At 39.5% G+C, this 17,204-nt stretch overlaps 1 protein-coding gene across 1 annotated transcript in view; it reads right to left on the reverse strand.

Annotated features, from left to right (window-relative positions):
• LOC103144107 (band 4.1-like protein 1) overlaps positions 1–17,204 on the reverse strand; it is a 75,477-nt gene that overhangs the window by 12,846 nt on the left and 45,427 nt on the right. Inside the window, exons 21-23 of the mRNA XM_016675752.1 lie at positions 7,336–7,386; positions 5,045–5,404; positions 4,494–4,664 (exon numbers count right to left, since the gene is read on the reverse strand). Coding sequence (XP_016531238.1) covers positions 4,494–4,664; positions 5,045–5,404; positions 7,336–7,386 — 582 coding nt within the window. The remainder of the gene's footprint in view (positions 1–4,493; positions 4,665–5,044; positions 5,405–7,335; positions 7,387–17,204) is intronic.

Genomic DNA, 17,204 nt, shown 5'->3' on the forward strand with positions numbered 1-17,204 from the left:
TAAGCTGTTGAACTGTTAAATCGTGAACTAATTAATAACATAAAATGGAATTAAAACACAGAATGATTGATATGACTGAAAACTTTGTCATGGCAATTTACTCACTTTTTGTTTTTTCCATGTTTTTCTATTTGTTATGTATCTAGAGAAAGTGAAAATGCTTGTGCTGATATTATAAAACTTTACCTAAAATGAAGTCATACTTTTCTACCTCGTTGTATGTTATAAAAGTAAAAATATGTGATGTTTTACTGTGATCTACACAGGCTGTTGTAACGTCCACAAACTAATCTTTGTGAAATATCTCCCTCTGCTGGCCAACCGACGTTACTGTAGATCTTTATCTGCCTATAGATTATCTCATCCTCCATTTACTGTGCAGAGGCGCGCGCGCGTAGAGCACTCAGCTTACTCCGACAACCTTAAAGCAATGACTCAGCACTGATGCGGCTCTTCAAAGGGCCCCTCTCTCCATCATCTCCTGAGCACATCCACACCATTAGCTTGAATGGCTAAAGAGCCTGGCCCTGATTACATTTTAATAAGGCACCTGCGGGACAGCCGGTCCGCGCTCACTGCTCTGCTTCCGGAGATGAATGGCAGTCGCAGCTGCTTTCATCCCTCTCATTAATATACTGTCAATACTTTAATCATGCCTTAATGATTCTATTACGCTCCCCATTTTTTTGGGAACATGGCTGCCGTGTCACTGAGCTCCCTGGAAGAGGAAGAAAAAAAAAAAAAGAGATTCTTTCTATAGTCAAAGTCCCAGGCTTCCACCAAACGCACGTCACGCAGCAGTGTTGCCTGACTGGTTTCTGACTACTGGAGCCGATGATGCGAATTGACCTCAGCAGCTTTAATCCTCTCTAAAGCCTAATATTTAAGATTTAATTTATAAAATGTCATTCATGAATTTATCATTAGAAAAGTAACACTGTGCAAATCAACTTTAAATTATTAAAGCATAATTTCTCACTTTTTATTATATTAATATTGTGCTTTCAGGCCATGCAGTAACGGATCTAGAAAATATTTATGGGGTGGCAAGAGGGGGGCAGGGATTTTTTAGGGGTGGCAGTATATATATATATATATATATATATATATTGTTTTTAACTTGCATTGTTTCAAAATGAGCTTCATGTAGCACAGTTAGTATAGTTAATTATTTTTACGTCTTTTATACTCCTGCTAATTGATATGCATTACTGGACTAGACGGCGCCTATTGGTCGCTATGTGATTCAGAAAACCATTTTATCCCAATACAGGACAAGGAGAAATCTGTCACGAAAATGTTAGTAGCGCCATCATTTGTTATTAGATATACCTATTAAATACGACTTAAAATAAAGATTATAAAACTGATGTTTGATCAATTCTCCATGATGCAAATCTATAAACAGTTTAGTTTCTGTTAGTTCTGTCAAGATGCAAGAAGGGGCGAATTTCTATTTATATTGGTCAATCGTTTTATTTTAAATATGCTGTAGGAGCCGTAGTTTGACGACTGTTATAAATATCACCACAGTTTGCGAACACAGGGGATTAGATCAGTTTTTGTCACTTGTTTTTAGGAATTGCAGCAGCTGCAGTGCGCCACAATAAAGGTACAATAAGGCTGATAAACAGGTGAAGAACCAAACTAGACAGAACCACTTCTGATTGTTTGCCAAGCCAAACATCCAATAAAAGTTCCACCACGCCACTACTAAGGCACTGGGGTCATGTTTCTAGACACAGGCAAAAGAAGGTTCAATGTCCAAACTTATTGATTGTTCTTGGTGATTTATTTTCCTCTTTCACCAAACAATTACAGAGTTCAAACTTTCATTTGTTCTCATGCTACCTCTCTTGTTCTGGTAAAAACCATCGGCCCCAAACCCAAATGCCTGCTGGTCCTTCACCAGGCCCCTACACTTATAGAAAGTGGACTGACCCACATTACTTCCTGTCTAAATTTAGAAAATAAATAAGAAAAATAATAAAACAAAAAATAAAAAAAATCAACAATTATCAACCTACAAATAAACTCTGTAAATAATACAAAAAATAGAAATTTAAGAATAAAGTAACAAAATTCAAATGGATAAAGAAATAAAGAAAAAATAGCTCCAACAACTTCTATTCCGCCTTTTCTCGCTCTGTATGTTGGTATTATACACGACCCGTTGCCATGGCAACTGACAAACAACAGCTCAACGAGCAGATAGAGCAGAGATTACCGATCAGGGGAATCAACACCAAAAAGTAAACATTTCCCACACAAAAAAGTAGCAAAAACACTAAAACAGAACATCCAGTCTGTTACATTATGTTGTCAGACATAATGACAACATAATGTTGTCATTATGTCTGACAACAGATTGTGATTATTAATACATTTTCGCCTGATCACCGCGGTGGTTGATTAGCTGATTTAAACAGCTGTTCTACTGACGACTTGGTGGGCGGGTTGTCTTATTTTAGTGCTAACGGAACCAAAACACACCGAACTGCGCAGAGGTTATCAAAGTTAATACCAGGCCAGCAACAGTTAGGCTAGTATAACTGACCCACTGCTCACTTGTTCAATGTTTTCTTTAAATTAAAACGTTTTCCTCACCTGTGAAATCTGAAGCCCTTATTACCATTATCTATGGTTGAATTAACTGCTAAACATTGCGTCCGTTGTTCTGATTCTTTGCGTGGTTGTAGTATTTTCCAGACCACCGATATTCCTGACTCAATGGACAGCAATGGCGCATGTGTGACTTACGATAAATCACGTAATGTCCAGTCCAGTAATATTTATCCATCAATGCTGCTGGCACTCTGTCCTTCTCTCGCACTTCCCGCTATTTAGCAGTGGGTGTCAGGTTACATTGTGTTGCATTCAATGTTGTCGGAAAAAAGAGTTTCATGCGCTTAATGTCCGATTTGCCATAACTATTTATTGAATTCATTATCGCTAGCTGGGGTGGCAACAGGGGTGGCAAGGCTCTCGTTTGGGGTGGAAACTGCCACCCCATGCCACCCCAGTAGATCCGCCCCTGCAGGCAACCTGTTTAATGTCATATTTAAATATATATAGGTCCCACCCCAATAATCATGATGTAAAAGTTTATAATGTAGTGCAAAATGCAGGTGAGTTTTACAACCTTGTTTATATGTACTTAATAATAAATAGTTTAAGAAAATCTTGTCTGTGTTTTACAGAGCCCTCTAAGGAACATGGGGAAAAATATATATATATTTTGCCTTACCTCGCAATACTTTTGCATTCCCTCTCGATAGGTTTTGTGTTCTCTTGCAATAATCTACTGATCAGTTAATACAACATAATTGAATACTCAGTCTTTTGAGTATTCAATTCAGTATTTGGCCATCATACTTTGTGCTATTATATAAGGTGTGAGGTTTTTCCATATATGTTAATATCTTGTTTGAGGTATCTGAAGTTTTATATATTTGTCTTTTGGATAGAAATGCACCACAAACCTATGTACAAAAGCAAAACAGTCCAAACATGGGCTTTCCATCTCCCTTCTAAGATGTAAACAAATTTTCCGTAAGGAAAGAAAGAAAACCTACATCCACATTCTATTTGGACTATTTGTGAGTTATTTTCAAAGTCATATCTGACCATTTTGATTGTCTTTTTGTATTGGTCTGAATATCTATTCAGACCAATACAAAAAGACAATAATAAAGGAACGTTTTCATGTGCAGTTCCATCTCAACACTGCACTGACATAAACACGCAGTGAATAAATCGATTTTCAATCTGTTTTTGCATCAAAGAGTTAAGAATATATAAACACGTTTTCACCGAGGCTCTTTAAATGTGTATATGTTTGAAATTTTAAATTGACATTTGTGACTGTATACAAAATAGACATTGCAAAGTATTGAAAACGTATTGTGAGGTAACGCAAAATAAAACTTTTTCTCCATGTCCATTAGGGACCTCTGGAGTGTTTAGATCTTTCCACCATTCTTCTTATTTTATTAATTTCTTTTTGGGGTGGGGGGAATAATTAAGTTTCTTGACATAGTTTTAGTGACAACCAGAGTACAATGTTCTGAAACACTGAAGTGAGACAAACATGCAAAAAGAATAGGAAAACTTGAAGGGTGGCGCTTTCTCACATCACTGTATGTTCAGAAACTCAAAACTACAACCGTTTTCTGAACAGTAAACACAGCATTATCCTAACCATGAGGGACTACATCAGTGCTTCTCAATTCCAGTCCTCAGGCCCTCCTGCTCTGCATGCTTTACATGTGCCTGTATTTCACAACAGCTGATCTAAATGATTGCATTACCTCTTCTGTAGGCATTAAGTGCTGCAGAAGCTTGTTAATCACCCATAGATTCAATCCAAGTGTGTGGCAGTGGGGAAACACCTAAAACATGCAGGGAAGGGGGCCTGAGGACCGGAAATGAGAAGCACTGTACTACATGGTTAATCCCTCATTTATATATATTTTATTATATAAAATCTAAATAGTGGTTGTAGTAGGACAAAATGTGAAAAAGTTCAAGGGCATGTGAATACTTTTGCTTACTTGTGGTGAAACATCTGTGATGTTTTGGTGAACCTCGGCTCCATTGGTGTCGGTCCGCTTCAGCTTGTGGGCCACACTCACAGCACTGGCATCTTTCCTGGCCACTGGAGGCTGCGAAACGAACACACAGTAAACTTACTACCGACTGCAGCCAGTTGTTTCCCATAGCTATTAAAAAAAACAACAAACAAACAAACAAAAACCCACTTTGTTTGAAGGTACAAACTGTAAAACAATTTTTTATTAGGTGCTTCGTGCAAAAATAACAGCAAATGATGATGTAAAGATTCAGTGGAATGTTTAATTGAACAAAAAAGAGAAGAAACGAGGCTTTGAATCAAACCGGGAAAAATGGAACATAATGAAATAGTCAAAAACAGAAAATGCTAATAAATAAAACATAAGAATCAGAATGGCAGCATTTCCAGCAAGGCAGGATGAATCCAGAATGTGATGATGAGGATGAGGGCCGGCGCCACTCGTCTGTCTACCTCATGATGGATCCCCTCCTCAGGAAGCCTCTCCTCCATCGGGAACTTATCCCTGGAGCCCATTAAGCGGGCCGAGTAGAACCTGGAGGTCTCCTCAAAGTCCTCCCGTCCGACCTCCGGCTGCTGCTCCCGCTCCCCGAACTCGGACCCACCCTTGGAAAAGTCCTCCGTCCCAGAATGGAGGTCTGTGATGACAGTGAAGTCCACCTCTGCCTCTAGGCTGGACGTGGAGCTGACCGTCATGCTGGAGCATTTTCGCTCGATGCCCAGCTGGGTGTCCCTCATAGAGGCCACTGTGTCCCGCTCCTGCTCCTCCTCCGAGGCGAGGCCTGGCTGAGGCCTCCTCTCCTCGGACTCTTTCTGGTGTGAGCACAGACAAAGGATCGCCTCTGTGTTATTACATGACTTCGTTGTGGTTGATGGACATGGTGGGGAGTGCAACCCTGTAGTTGCACAGGGGCTGGATGATGCATTTGATGAAGAGTCCGAAAACAGAGGGCATGCAATGAAAAAAGACCAAATGAAAAATATGTGGAATGAAGGATTATCAGATAAGAAGATGGGGCTGGGGGAGGATCCACTTGATTTGAAATCTACAAAGCCTGTGAGGTGACACGGGACATCAGACTGGTTCCAAAGAAATTAATAAAGAAATTATTACAATAATTTCTTTTTGTAATAATAAAGAAATTATTACAATAATTTCTTTATTAGCATGGTAAAAAGAACAACCATCCTCCACTGTGAAGAGAGAAGTGCTGATCCAAATGAGGTGGCTGTTAATGCTAATTCAATATTTAGAAGCGTGGCCAACACAGACTGAACGGCTTCCTTCACTTCCTCCGCTTTCATAGATAAGAACCACAAGCAGACTACAATTTTAAAACAGTGTAGAAAACGACAACCAATCTGGTAGAAATCCAACAAGAGGAATTCAAGTGAACGGGAGAAAGCTGTGAAGCAAGATTTAAATCGAGTGGAATAGCACAGGAAGGCAATGGCCAGGCTGGATAATAAACAGGCTACCGAGATAAACAGGAAGATATACACATACATTTTTTGAAGCATTCTTTTGCAGTTTACTAATGTAAATAAAAGAAAAAACTAACTGGAAAGGGGAAATAAACGTTATATAACAGGAACATTGTGCCTTAGGTTCCATGCTGGCACTCTTAGCTCTAAATGTGGAGATAAAATGCAGCCAATTGCTCACAGTATGAAGTCATGATGGAAATGAATGATAGTAGCGCATTAGGCTGGTTAGATGATGCAGCAGCTCAGCATGTGTTCAGAGCAGACAGAGTGCTGATCTGCTGAGCTTCTGGGAAGCTGAGTAGCAACTTTAGAGGACAAACATGGTACAACACTATCAATAGTAACATAAGTCAACAAAGTTATAACTTATATTACCAGTCAGAATTTCTGTGCTCCATATCCAATCTCCAACAATTGTGAAGCTTTGACCTGTTAATGCTGCCTTTAGTCTAAAACAATTTCTGTTAAAGAATTCTATCACAAAAACTGAAATGCAAACATTTCAACCTTTTCATGTGACTAGTGAGTAATTATTTATATCAGGAGCAAAAGGGAAATTGCACAATGAGTGAAATTGATTATGGAGAGGAGATTGTAAAGTAGCTTTAGCATCTAGCACTGGTGATTAGCATGGCTAGCATTACTAAAACAGCACTCTGTTCTTATGAGATTATTACCTCTTCTCTAAGATTATTGAAATTCTGTCAATATTTCCATCATTTTGGATGGAAATATGGCTAAAATCTCAAAAGAATAAAATTTAAAATGCGTTCATCCTTCCTGTTATCTGCTAAAGTTTTGCTTTTTCTCATTCTGTCACATCCAAAATTAACCACAGTTTTGTCTTGTCTTGTCTTGCAATGTCATAGAAAGCTTTAAATAGTTACTATTTCCTTTTAAATTGTGTCTTACAGCAACTTGAGTTAATTTTTATGCGTTGTACAGGTACTGAGAATAGCTAACTTTGAGTGTTCTGCTAGGTAGCTAGCTAGTTTCATTTCAAAATGCAGATTAAAAAACACAATTTATAAACTACATCATTTTAGAGGCAACAAATCACAAGGGATTCGCACATTAATTTATCATAATGTTGCCTGTGAAAACAAGGACTGTTTCTTACAGCTTTTAAAAGTACTGACATTTTTTGACAGGAAACAGTTTCCATTGCGGGTTTGGAAGTGTTTGTGAGCTAAGAGAGATGCAGAGGGAAAGAGATGATGGGTGAGCATTCAAACTTGGGTTCGTAAAAGAATAACCTTCAGGTCACCAAATGGCTCTTCATATATGGCCGGAGTAGAGACGGGCTCCTGCAGGGGGAAGCAAAGGAAAGAGCAAAGGGAGCAATGGAAGATTAGTACAGCTGAACAGGACTGACAGCCAAGCAGACACAAAACTCCAAGCATCACATAGGCTACGTGGAGAGTAAACCTAAACTCTGAACTCTTAAATTGAAAGAAATTGTTCAACACTTTCGTCAAACACTGATAAATCTTCTGTTTCTCATAAGCCTAAGTTTAGGTCTGAAATTCAGCCAGATCCAAGTCTGCTACATATGAATCTAGGCACAAATTTCAAGGACAACTTCCCACTACCAAAGCACACAGCATTCAGTCTGGAGAACAGTTAAGAGGTGAATCTGATAAAACACAAACAGGATCTAAGCAAGTAGCTATAATTAGCAGAGTCAGAAGAAAATAATACAGTTTAGATGTGCTGTCTGTGTAATAGTAGTCACGTAAAGACAGGGCAGCAACCAACATAATCATATGGCCAAGTGACACAACAGGTTGATTGTTAGTGGCTCACAGAATGACGCATGGCTAGCTAGCCAACCTGAAATGGCTACCAGAGAGTTTACAGGTGATGTCATCAAACTGAGTGCCACCATATTGGAGGCATAGTAAAAGTACACAATTTTACTATACTAAGACTGTGATTTTATTCAGATGTTCAAATTGAAAAATTAATGGCACATCTTGTATACCTCCTTGGTAGCAAGAGCAACAGCAACATATGTAGCATGTAGATTGCAAAGAGAACCCAGGGGTTAGTATAGACCAGTGGTATCAAAACGTTTGCAATGAGAGCCAAAATTGTCCAATTTGTGGGGGATCAAAAGAAAAAAAATCTTGTTAATTTTTATTTGTCAACACAAAATACACAAAACATGCATGATTTCAATGAACAAAATATTGGTACATTTTAAAAGAAAAAGAATATAGAAATCCTAAACAAAATTGATCCTAAACAAAAGTGATGTAATATTACCATACATATAATTTCCAATTTTTAGTGGGGCTTTTCCCTAAGATAGGTATAATTTTGTGAAAAACGTAATGAGTCAGTACTTTTTACATCTACTTTAATTGTTGTGGACATGAAATGATTGGGGTTGTATTTAATACATCATAAGTATTTAACTGTAAACATGGGAAATAAAACAGAAATAATAAAAAAAAGTTAATCTGTCTCTTGAATTGCGATCAGAGGCCAGACAAAATCCTTCACATGGCCACAGCTGGTCCCTGGGGCACACTTTGGACACACCTGCAAAAACTGGGAATATGTGAGATTCTTTTTTCTCCTACACAAACTTCTATAACGCATAGTTTGTTCTACCAGCACCAGCAAGCCTAAGTGTCAGCAACAATCAACCAGTGTCATTTTTTTCCATGGGATCCAGTTGGTTGCAAAGCTTTGCACATCAGAGAGTCAGCAGAAAATTGGACAAAAGTCTTAAAAAGTGTTGCTGAACGTATTTTGAAATCTGTGAGAATGGCCTGACCTATATGCTTAGATGGAGCTGCCTCTATTTTCCCACACTCCCTGAGTTCAATCAGATGTTGATATGATCGTTACACCAAGAGCTGAGCAACACCTCGTCTCATCCCTGTTTAATCCATTACGCAAGAGCTCAACTTGGATGAAAAGGTGGAAAAAGATGAAAGGTGTCATGTCTCTTCTTTTCAAAATTCATTCCAGAGCCAAATGTGTGCAAACTCTCGATGACGTAGCAGCAGTGGATTGAAAAGCAGGAAATCTGACTTAGTCAGGCACTGAACTGCTTTGTTTGGCTACTCACTGCCTACTGAGGTTTCACAGTCAGAGGCATCCGCATGTTTCTATCACTACTTGTTTTTCCATTCAGGTGAATTTGAAGGAAATAATTGCCCAAAATGTGCAACATTGCTGATTTTCATACATTTTTTCTTTTTTTATCTGCAGATTCTAAAAGTTCAAGTTCAGATTGACATTAGTCTGGAAAGTTTAATCATAAAGAATTTCAATCACTTTCCAAGCATGCTATGCTAAGCTTCTTTCTAATTTTTTAAAATAATAGCTTACCCCCCGAAAAACGCATAGTTTGTTCTACCAGCACCAGCAGGTAGTTCTCAAATGCGCAGTTTATTAAATTTAATTAAATTTGTATTTGATCATTTTGCCTTTTTTGTTTGAAGAAGACATAACAGGTATCAGAGATTCTCATAAACCTTCAACCTCCCGTGGTCTTAAGGGTCATTTGGATCCAGCTAGCTTTTTACTCTGTCCCTGTCTCAACCGGGACAATGTAAAATGTAAAAGCACAACCACGTGTGCTTCGACAAGACTTTTGTGTGTGTTATTTCAGGAACTGGTCTGAAGGGTCACCCTCCCAAGCATCGCACTAAGACTGCAGAGTTAAGTAAAACTCAAGGTTGTTAAGTTTTAAAAGACATATATATATATATATATGTCTTTTGTCTTTCCAAACCTTCACAGTCAGTGCAAATATGGCAGACATGCTGCACAGTGTGGTGCATGTCAAGAGAAATGGAATAGAACAAACTGGGTAGCTATGTAGGACATTGTCCAAACATTCCGGCTAACCTTCAGCTAGCCCTTAGTGCATGCTCCTTCAACAGTCACAAACAGGTAAGATGGATGAGTGTGTCAGATAACAAACTGTTGAAATAAATACATGGTGTGCAAGTTCGTCTGAAGCTCATGCTCTATCTCCAATGAATAGTAGATGCCAAGCAGAGTTACCGAGTGTCTCTTCTTGGCTGCATCCAGGCTCTGCTCCCTGCCGGCATTTCTGCTATTCCTCAGAATTAGTCCGGATTCCTTGGCTTTCTGCGTTTTCACTGGCGGAGCTGGTGGAGCCATTTTTGGAAGTGCTGAACCCTTTAAACTAAACTGCTGGTTCTCCATAGAGCCTCTACTGGCCTGAAAGCCTTCGTCAAGATTTTCTGTTTTGGCAAAACCCTCCGGGTCTCCGGGGAAGGCTGAGTGGAAGCCAGCGATGTCAGTCCAGTGGAGGTCAGAGGATCCCTCCGGAGAACCGACTGACCAGCGATATTCTCTTTTGACAAGTCGCGTGAACTCTTCCTGCCCCAGTTGGTCCCTTTCGTCCTTACATGCGACACTCTTTGAGCGCTCTGGCTTCAGGGGGACAATCCTGGTGATCTCTGACTGGTAGCTGCTGCCTGACAGCCGGTGGAGAGAGATCCTCTGACTTCTGTCACCCAAGAAACCTTCAACGTCCTCACCACCAGAGCTGCTGACCTTTCTTTCGTGCGTTCGGACTTGTCGAAGTTTTACCTCCGCTAGCTCTTTGTTGTCGATGAGGCCCTTTCCTCGTACCTTCACCACATGTTCTACTTTGCCACTAGGTAAAGAACTATCATCTTCTATTTTCCCTGGTCCATTTAACATGCCTAAATCAATGGTTGCCATTCCCATCTGGTTGACCTTTCGCTTCACCTGACTGGAAACCTCTTTGCCCTCTCCAAATTCCTCTTTCCTGTTGTCTTTGCATACACCAACAAATTGATCCTTTGTTAGTCCCTGATTGTCTTTCCTCATGATTACTGGGGAGGCATTGCCCTGATCTCCTCTTTTAGATGTCTTTTCTGACGTGTTGTCCGAGTCAGAGTCTTCGTTTTCCTCTCCGGAGGAATCGCTCCCAGACTTCCTGTTGAGCTCTGCGGGGATTCCCACATTCAGGCTCTGGGGTCGGCCTTTTTTCCTCAGTTTAGAGCCCATCTTTTCCTTTATCTGGCGCGAGCCTGGAGCCGCATCACTGTTTGCCTCGGGGCCTGAGGCTTGAGAGAGTTTACTTTGAGATTTGTCTTGTAACCAGTCTACATTCTCAGGTAATTGAATCGCAGAAGGCCAAGTCTCAGAGCATACAGCTGCCTCTCTGGGTGTTCTTGCTGAGGGAAATTCGTCAATATGGCTTTTCACTTCTTTTCTGTTATACCCTTCTTCCTCTTTATGTATCATTTTGGTAATGTCTATCTCCTTTTCCAGCTCCTTTTTGTCCCACGAGGAATCGGATATGTGAGATTTATTCTTTTCTTCTGCCCTCCAGTCATGGTCTGGTTGATAAGGTTGCTGTTTTTCAATCAATACCCACTCCTCAGAGCCCTACATGTTGGTATAGATTAAGCACAGTTAGACATTCTGGGTACAACTGCTAGCAAACAATAAAATCTACAAAATGGTCTCCATCTCATAAATGGGTGTAAAGCATGCAGCTTATGGACAAAACATTTCAGTAGATGCCTCCTACTGAACTAGAATGTCATCCAAAAGAAATTCAGTTCAGTAGGTAAATTGTATATATTTTATAATTATGGCTTACAGCAAATGAAAAGTCAAAATCCAGCTTCTCAGACAATCACAATATGATGTATGAAATTTACATCCATGTCCTGTATCGCATATGCACTAAATAATTGGTTGGGACTCCCTTTGCATAATTACAGAATCATTAAAGAATTACATGATGAACGAGGCTTTGGCCCAGCTAAAGTGTTTAAGGTAGGGTATTGTAAAATTGACATTTTTGACACGATCTTAATGTCGTGTCATAATGACATACCATCTAAAACATACCTGGAGAGTTGCCTTGATTCTTTAATGCATGTTTGAGAAATCCTTGAATCCTCAGTGGCAACCATTCAGGGTGGCCTAAATTCTTGCTCTCACAAAACTCTGCCTATTTCCACAAAGCTCCTCCTTAGTGCTGCAGTCTCCAGCCAAGCTTCTGCCTCACAGAGCAACCCTTCAGACTAGCAGGAGCAGCAATTTTCCAACATCTTGTGGAGTTATGAGTCTGCTGAACTCATCATATGAACTACTTCTCAGTGCAGCATTTTCATAACAACTGAAGGTAACAGTACATTAGGGTTTGGTGTGTTTCCTCCCTCCTTACAATATAGAAGTCTAGAGTTCCAGCACAGAGCTAGCATCGTCATTAAACCAGGTATCTGTACTTTCAGTAGTTTGCATGCCTGCTGGGGATTATGCTTGTGAAATCATGAAGTATTCTAATATTACATAGTAAATAACTGAGCTGACTTTAAGCTCCTCAAATCATCACTGACTCTGAAAACTTAACGTTGGACTCAGACAACTTGGATCCTGTCTCTTCAGTCTTCCTCCAGGCTCTTGAAGCACCGACCTCAGCAGCAGTCCATGTCTTGTGAATCACCGCCAAAATTTTTGGATAGAACACTTTTTTCTTCCACTTAGTTTCCCATTAACATGCTTGGAGACAGCATTCTGAACACCTGGCTTCTTAGGCAATGACCTTATGTGGTTTATCTTCCTTCAGCAGGATGTCAATGAAATGATTGTCTGCTGGACAAGTTCAGCTGTCTCCTCTTAGACTGCATAAGCCACAACATGGACATACACAGTAACATCAATGTCTGTTAGAAAGTTAGTGGAAAGTTCAAACTCGCTTTGGCTCCATCAGGTGAGTCCACTCCTGTCTGCAGAGAACCCACGCTCGACTCCATCAGACCGGTTTCTCTGAGTGGCGACGCGTTGACGGCGAGCTCAAACAGGCAGATCGTGTGGTCGTCACCGGTGACTGATATATTTTTTAAGTTGGTTTTATGTAATAATTTTTTTCGGAGGAGCTGACTTTAGAGTTTTAATTAGCCGTATGCCATAATCCTCAGAATTACCAAAACATATGACTCTGAACGTATTTTTTCTTTACACGATGTATAAAAACTGTTTTATTTGACTTACTACAATGAAGAAACATTTCACCTGTTTCTCATGTAATTATATTCACTTGTATTAACTGTTCAGTAGAAACAAATGATAAAAAGGTTGAAACTGGAGCATGCTGAGACGTGCTTTGCATGGTCATCCCTACAAACAGTAAAGTGTTTCATGAAGAGGAGCAGTGAAAGATGTGGAACCTCAGGTGAAGTGACCAGAGCCTTCTGGACGAAGCCCTCAACAGAAGGGCTGTTAACAGCGTCTTTTCCCACTGAACGACCCCCCAACTGGCCGACACGCAGCAGAGGAGAGAAAGAAGAACAACAGTTAGAGGTCATCATCATTTCATGCAAAAGGAGGAAAATAGAAACGGCAGAGAGAGTCAGTGTTTCAGTGGCTTAACCAACCCTCCAAACTCCATATCTGTTCAAATCTGTTAATGCCTGTTAATGGTTGGCCAGTCCTTTAGCAAATAAAATATGGAGAAAATTTGACTTGTTTAAATCCAGGCTCAGTAAGCCCATTTGAACCCTTGAACTGCACTTATGAATCGATAATCTTTATGAAGATGCCCGTTGACCTTTCAACCAGAACCAAAATGTCACCCTGCTTAGCATCAACTGGAACCAAGCAGTAGTGGGAGGAGGGTCTTGATCTTTAAAAAAAAAGTTATGAGCTATAGCGTCATAATGGACAGCCTGTCAGCTGTTCTTTAAACTTTGCTACATTATCTTAACATAAAAATTCTTTGCGTAGATCTCTATTGTTTTTTGAGAATAGGACCATCTACGCTGATATCACCAATGGGGACGTATGTGCTGCTGCTTCATATTTAGCATTGCGATGATGCAATATCAGGTTGGAATAGCTTTGCCGATAGGCTAACTCCTATTAGGATAACTTGAACACATCAATACTGTTTTCCAGTGTCCAATCAGATCGTTTTTTGAAGCAAAAATAAACCCCCAGTTGGCCAAGAGAAGCAGATTTGTTGCCAATTGTTGTTAGCAAATGTCACTCGTGGTGGTACCAGACATGAGATGTAAATGTTCCAGCTCAGGACTGGAACCTTTGTTTGTTTCTTTAGCATGAAAAAATAATTGATTGAAAAAAAAAAACCTTGATTAATTGCATTACAAATTTTAACACATTGAAATTTATGTAATGAATTAATCAAAATGAAAAGATTAAAGTCCTAGCCCTAAATATGGCATACATATCACTACCCTCTCGACTCAAAAACAACCACACTACAGACATTGCTTCTCTACTTCAATTAAACTCCCAGCAATCCTTTGCTGCATCACCGTTACTGTCACATGACCAAACAAATACCACATGGCCAACACCCTCGACTCCCCTTCCAGAAACACATATTCAAATGGCAACAAGATGGAAATAAGCATTGGTTGTTAATATCAGCCCAGTTTACTTGATGACTTACATTGGGTGATATCAATGTTAATGCCGATATATTGAGCATCTCCATCTCAAAGTTAGCATGATGAAGATGAAGCAAGTCTAAGCAAAACTCCATGAGTTTTGCTTAGACAGATATAAGGCCTATATAAGGCCTGCTAGCTTTCCAGGCCTTATAGCAGTGACTAGATATTTTATCTAGTCACTGCTAAGTGACTAGATAAAATATAATTGCCAGTCACACCAAAAGCATACCATTTTAATAGGGAATGAAAGTACTACTTATTCATCATCATGTCATTCTTGAAGTACGTTTGTCGGAATTGTCACAAGTGGTTACACAGAGCTGTGAAAGGATGGGTGACGGTTTGATGCAGCAGCTCTGGAGAGATGTTGAGAGTGTTCTTCACAATAATTAGTCAAGTCACCAGAGTTCTGCAAGATTTCACCTCCCCCACAAAGCCGTGCGTAACAAGAGTTTGGAGCAGTTGTGTCCGATCCCCTACAATTGTCTTTGAAAGGATCTAGAACAAGGGATTTTGTTGCCACATCTATTATCTCTGTCATTTTGCAGCCTTGTTGTGAATGCAGAACAGGCGCTGGTAACAGTATTACTCAGGCAGGACAACACTTTCCCAGACTTCCTCTAATTATCATTGCATAATACTTTGACAAACATTATGCACAGAAATGACAAACATGAAAGAGATAATAGATGTGGCAACAAAATCCCTTGTTCTAGATCCTTTCAAAGTCAGCTGTTGGGGAGCAGACACAACTGCTCCGGACTCCCGTTACACACCGACGTGAGACGGCTTAGCTGGAGAGGGGAAGTCTTGCAGAGATTTGGAGAGCTATGTCCAGAGATTAAGGAGTTTCTCCTTGTTACAAAATGTCCAAAATAAGAGCAAATTAATGAAGATCAGTGGCGGCTCGACTTGGTGTTTTTACTTAATGCCACATGAGCTAAAGGAATTACTAGACTTCGCTCTAATGAAACTGGTGGCTGCATTCATGTGCAAACCAAGATATTGATGTTGATTTGTTCATAAAGACATGAGGGAACCTCTTTGACACCAACATCCAGCTCTACTTATGTGTGTAAGGCAGCCTTTTCCCAAAGTAAGGCTTGAAGATTATTTGTCCAAAAAACTATTCTACTGGTACTAATTGGTCATTTGGAGGCCTGTTGGAGGCTAGCTACCAGCTGCTATTGTTCGGTCTATGGAACATTAGCTGACTTTATTCAGTGCAAATTATCAGAGTAAACAATGAACCATGAACTGAATAATTTAATAGTGCTGTCAGGCAGTGGCAGGCTTATTTCCGCTAAAGCGCTAATGCACTCTATTAGCTTGGTGCTTTAGCTAACTGAAAATATACTGCTCAAAAAAATAAAGGGAACATTTCACTTTAATTTTGTGTGTGGCTCCAAATCCAGGCCTCCATTGGTTATTAAATTTGATTTCCATTGATGATTTTTGTGTGATTTTGTTGTCAGCACATTCAACTTTGTACAGAACAAAGTATTCAATGAGAATATTTCATTCATTCAGATCTAGGATGTGTTATTTGAGTGTTCCCTTTATTTTTTTGAGCAGTGTATTTAGTGCAGTTAGCTTCCTGTTCACTTGTTTTTCCACATAAATTCTGAAGTGCTAATTTACTTGGTTGTTTTGTAAACTTTCAGTTCAATAAAGATCACCATCTGTTTGGTTGTAGACTTAAAGACATTTTCAGGTAGTTCTAGACATTTATATTCATTCTCTTATTTAAAATGGGTGAAAACTGCTTATGCAGCAATCCTGTTTACTTTTCTTACTTTCTGTCCTTTTTCCCCAATAACCTTATTTTAAACATAAATTATATAGGACTAAAATAAAACATGGACAAGATGTATACAAAAATGCAATATATAAGGGCATAATAGAAAATGTAAATCATATTGTCAAAATTAAATTGGGGTTCGAGGGTTGGAGTCTTTCAAGGGCAGATATAGTCTGAATTGACGTTAGCGCTTTAGCATTAGTTTCCACTAAATAACGTGTTGGTGTAGCGCTTTAGCTTAAGTGGAACTAACGTTTAAGCTAAAGCGCTACACCAATACGTGTACCTGCCCACCACTGCTGTGAGGGTTCATGCAGTTAACCAAATATTTCATGTTGTAACATTTACTTTGAATATTAAAAGGCATTTGCTTTTTTATAATCTTTTTACGACTATTCAACAAACATTTAGTAATAGTTGAATGGATATTGAATACATTAACTAAAGGAACTCAGTTGGTGTGTTAAACACCTTCAGAAACAAACATTCCAAAAGCAAAGGAATGAATTCATCAGACATTATTTTTGTGAAACCACATCAAAGAGCAGAGTCTAAAAAGTGTAACAGATCCAAGCATTCTCCTCACAGTAACACAATAACACCGGCGCTTCTCTGGCGTGAGGCGCACTGCTGATTGGATTTTCTATTGCAGACAACATTTGACATTTCTCCAACTTAATCTGATTGATACAGACAGCGAATGAGATATTGACTGAGGGGCAGCTTAGGTACGGGGAAACACAAGCATCATCCGATTTCCAATCTCAGTTTCCAGAATGGGATAAAAGCTTAAACGATTTTTGTAATTTGGCAGAAAGAACGCTGTCGCTAATTAGCAATCAAAGGGGGAAAGACATGACCGAGAATCTCTTTTCAA

Source organism: Poecilia formosa, unplaced genomic scaffold (genome assembly GCF_000485575.1).
Source record: "Poecilia formosa unplaced genomic scaffold, Poecilia_formosa-5.1.2 Scaffold121, whole genome shotgun sequence".
Lineage (NCBI taxonomy): Eukaryota > Metazoa > Chordata > Actinopteri > Cyprinodontiformes > Poeciliidae > Poecilia > Poecilia formosa.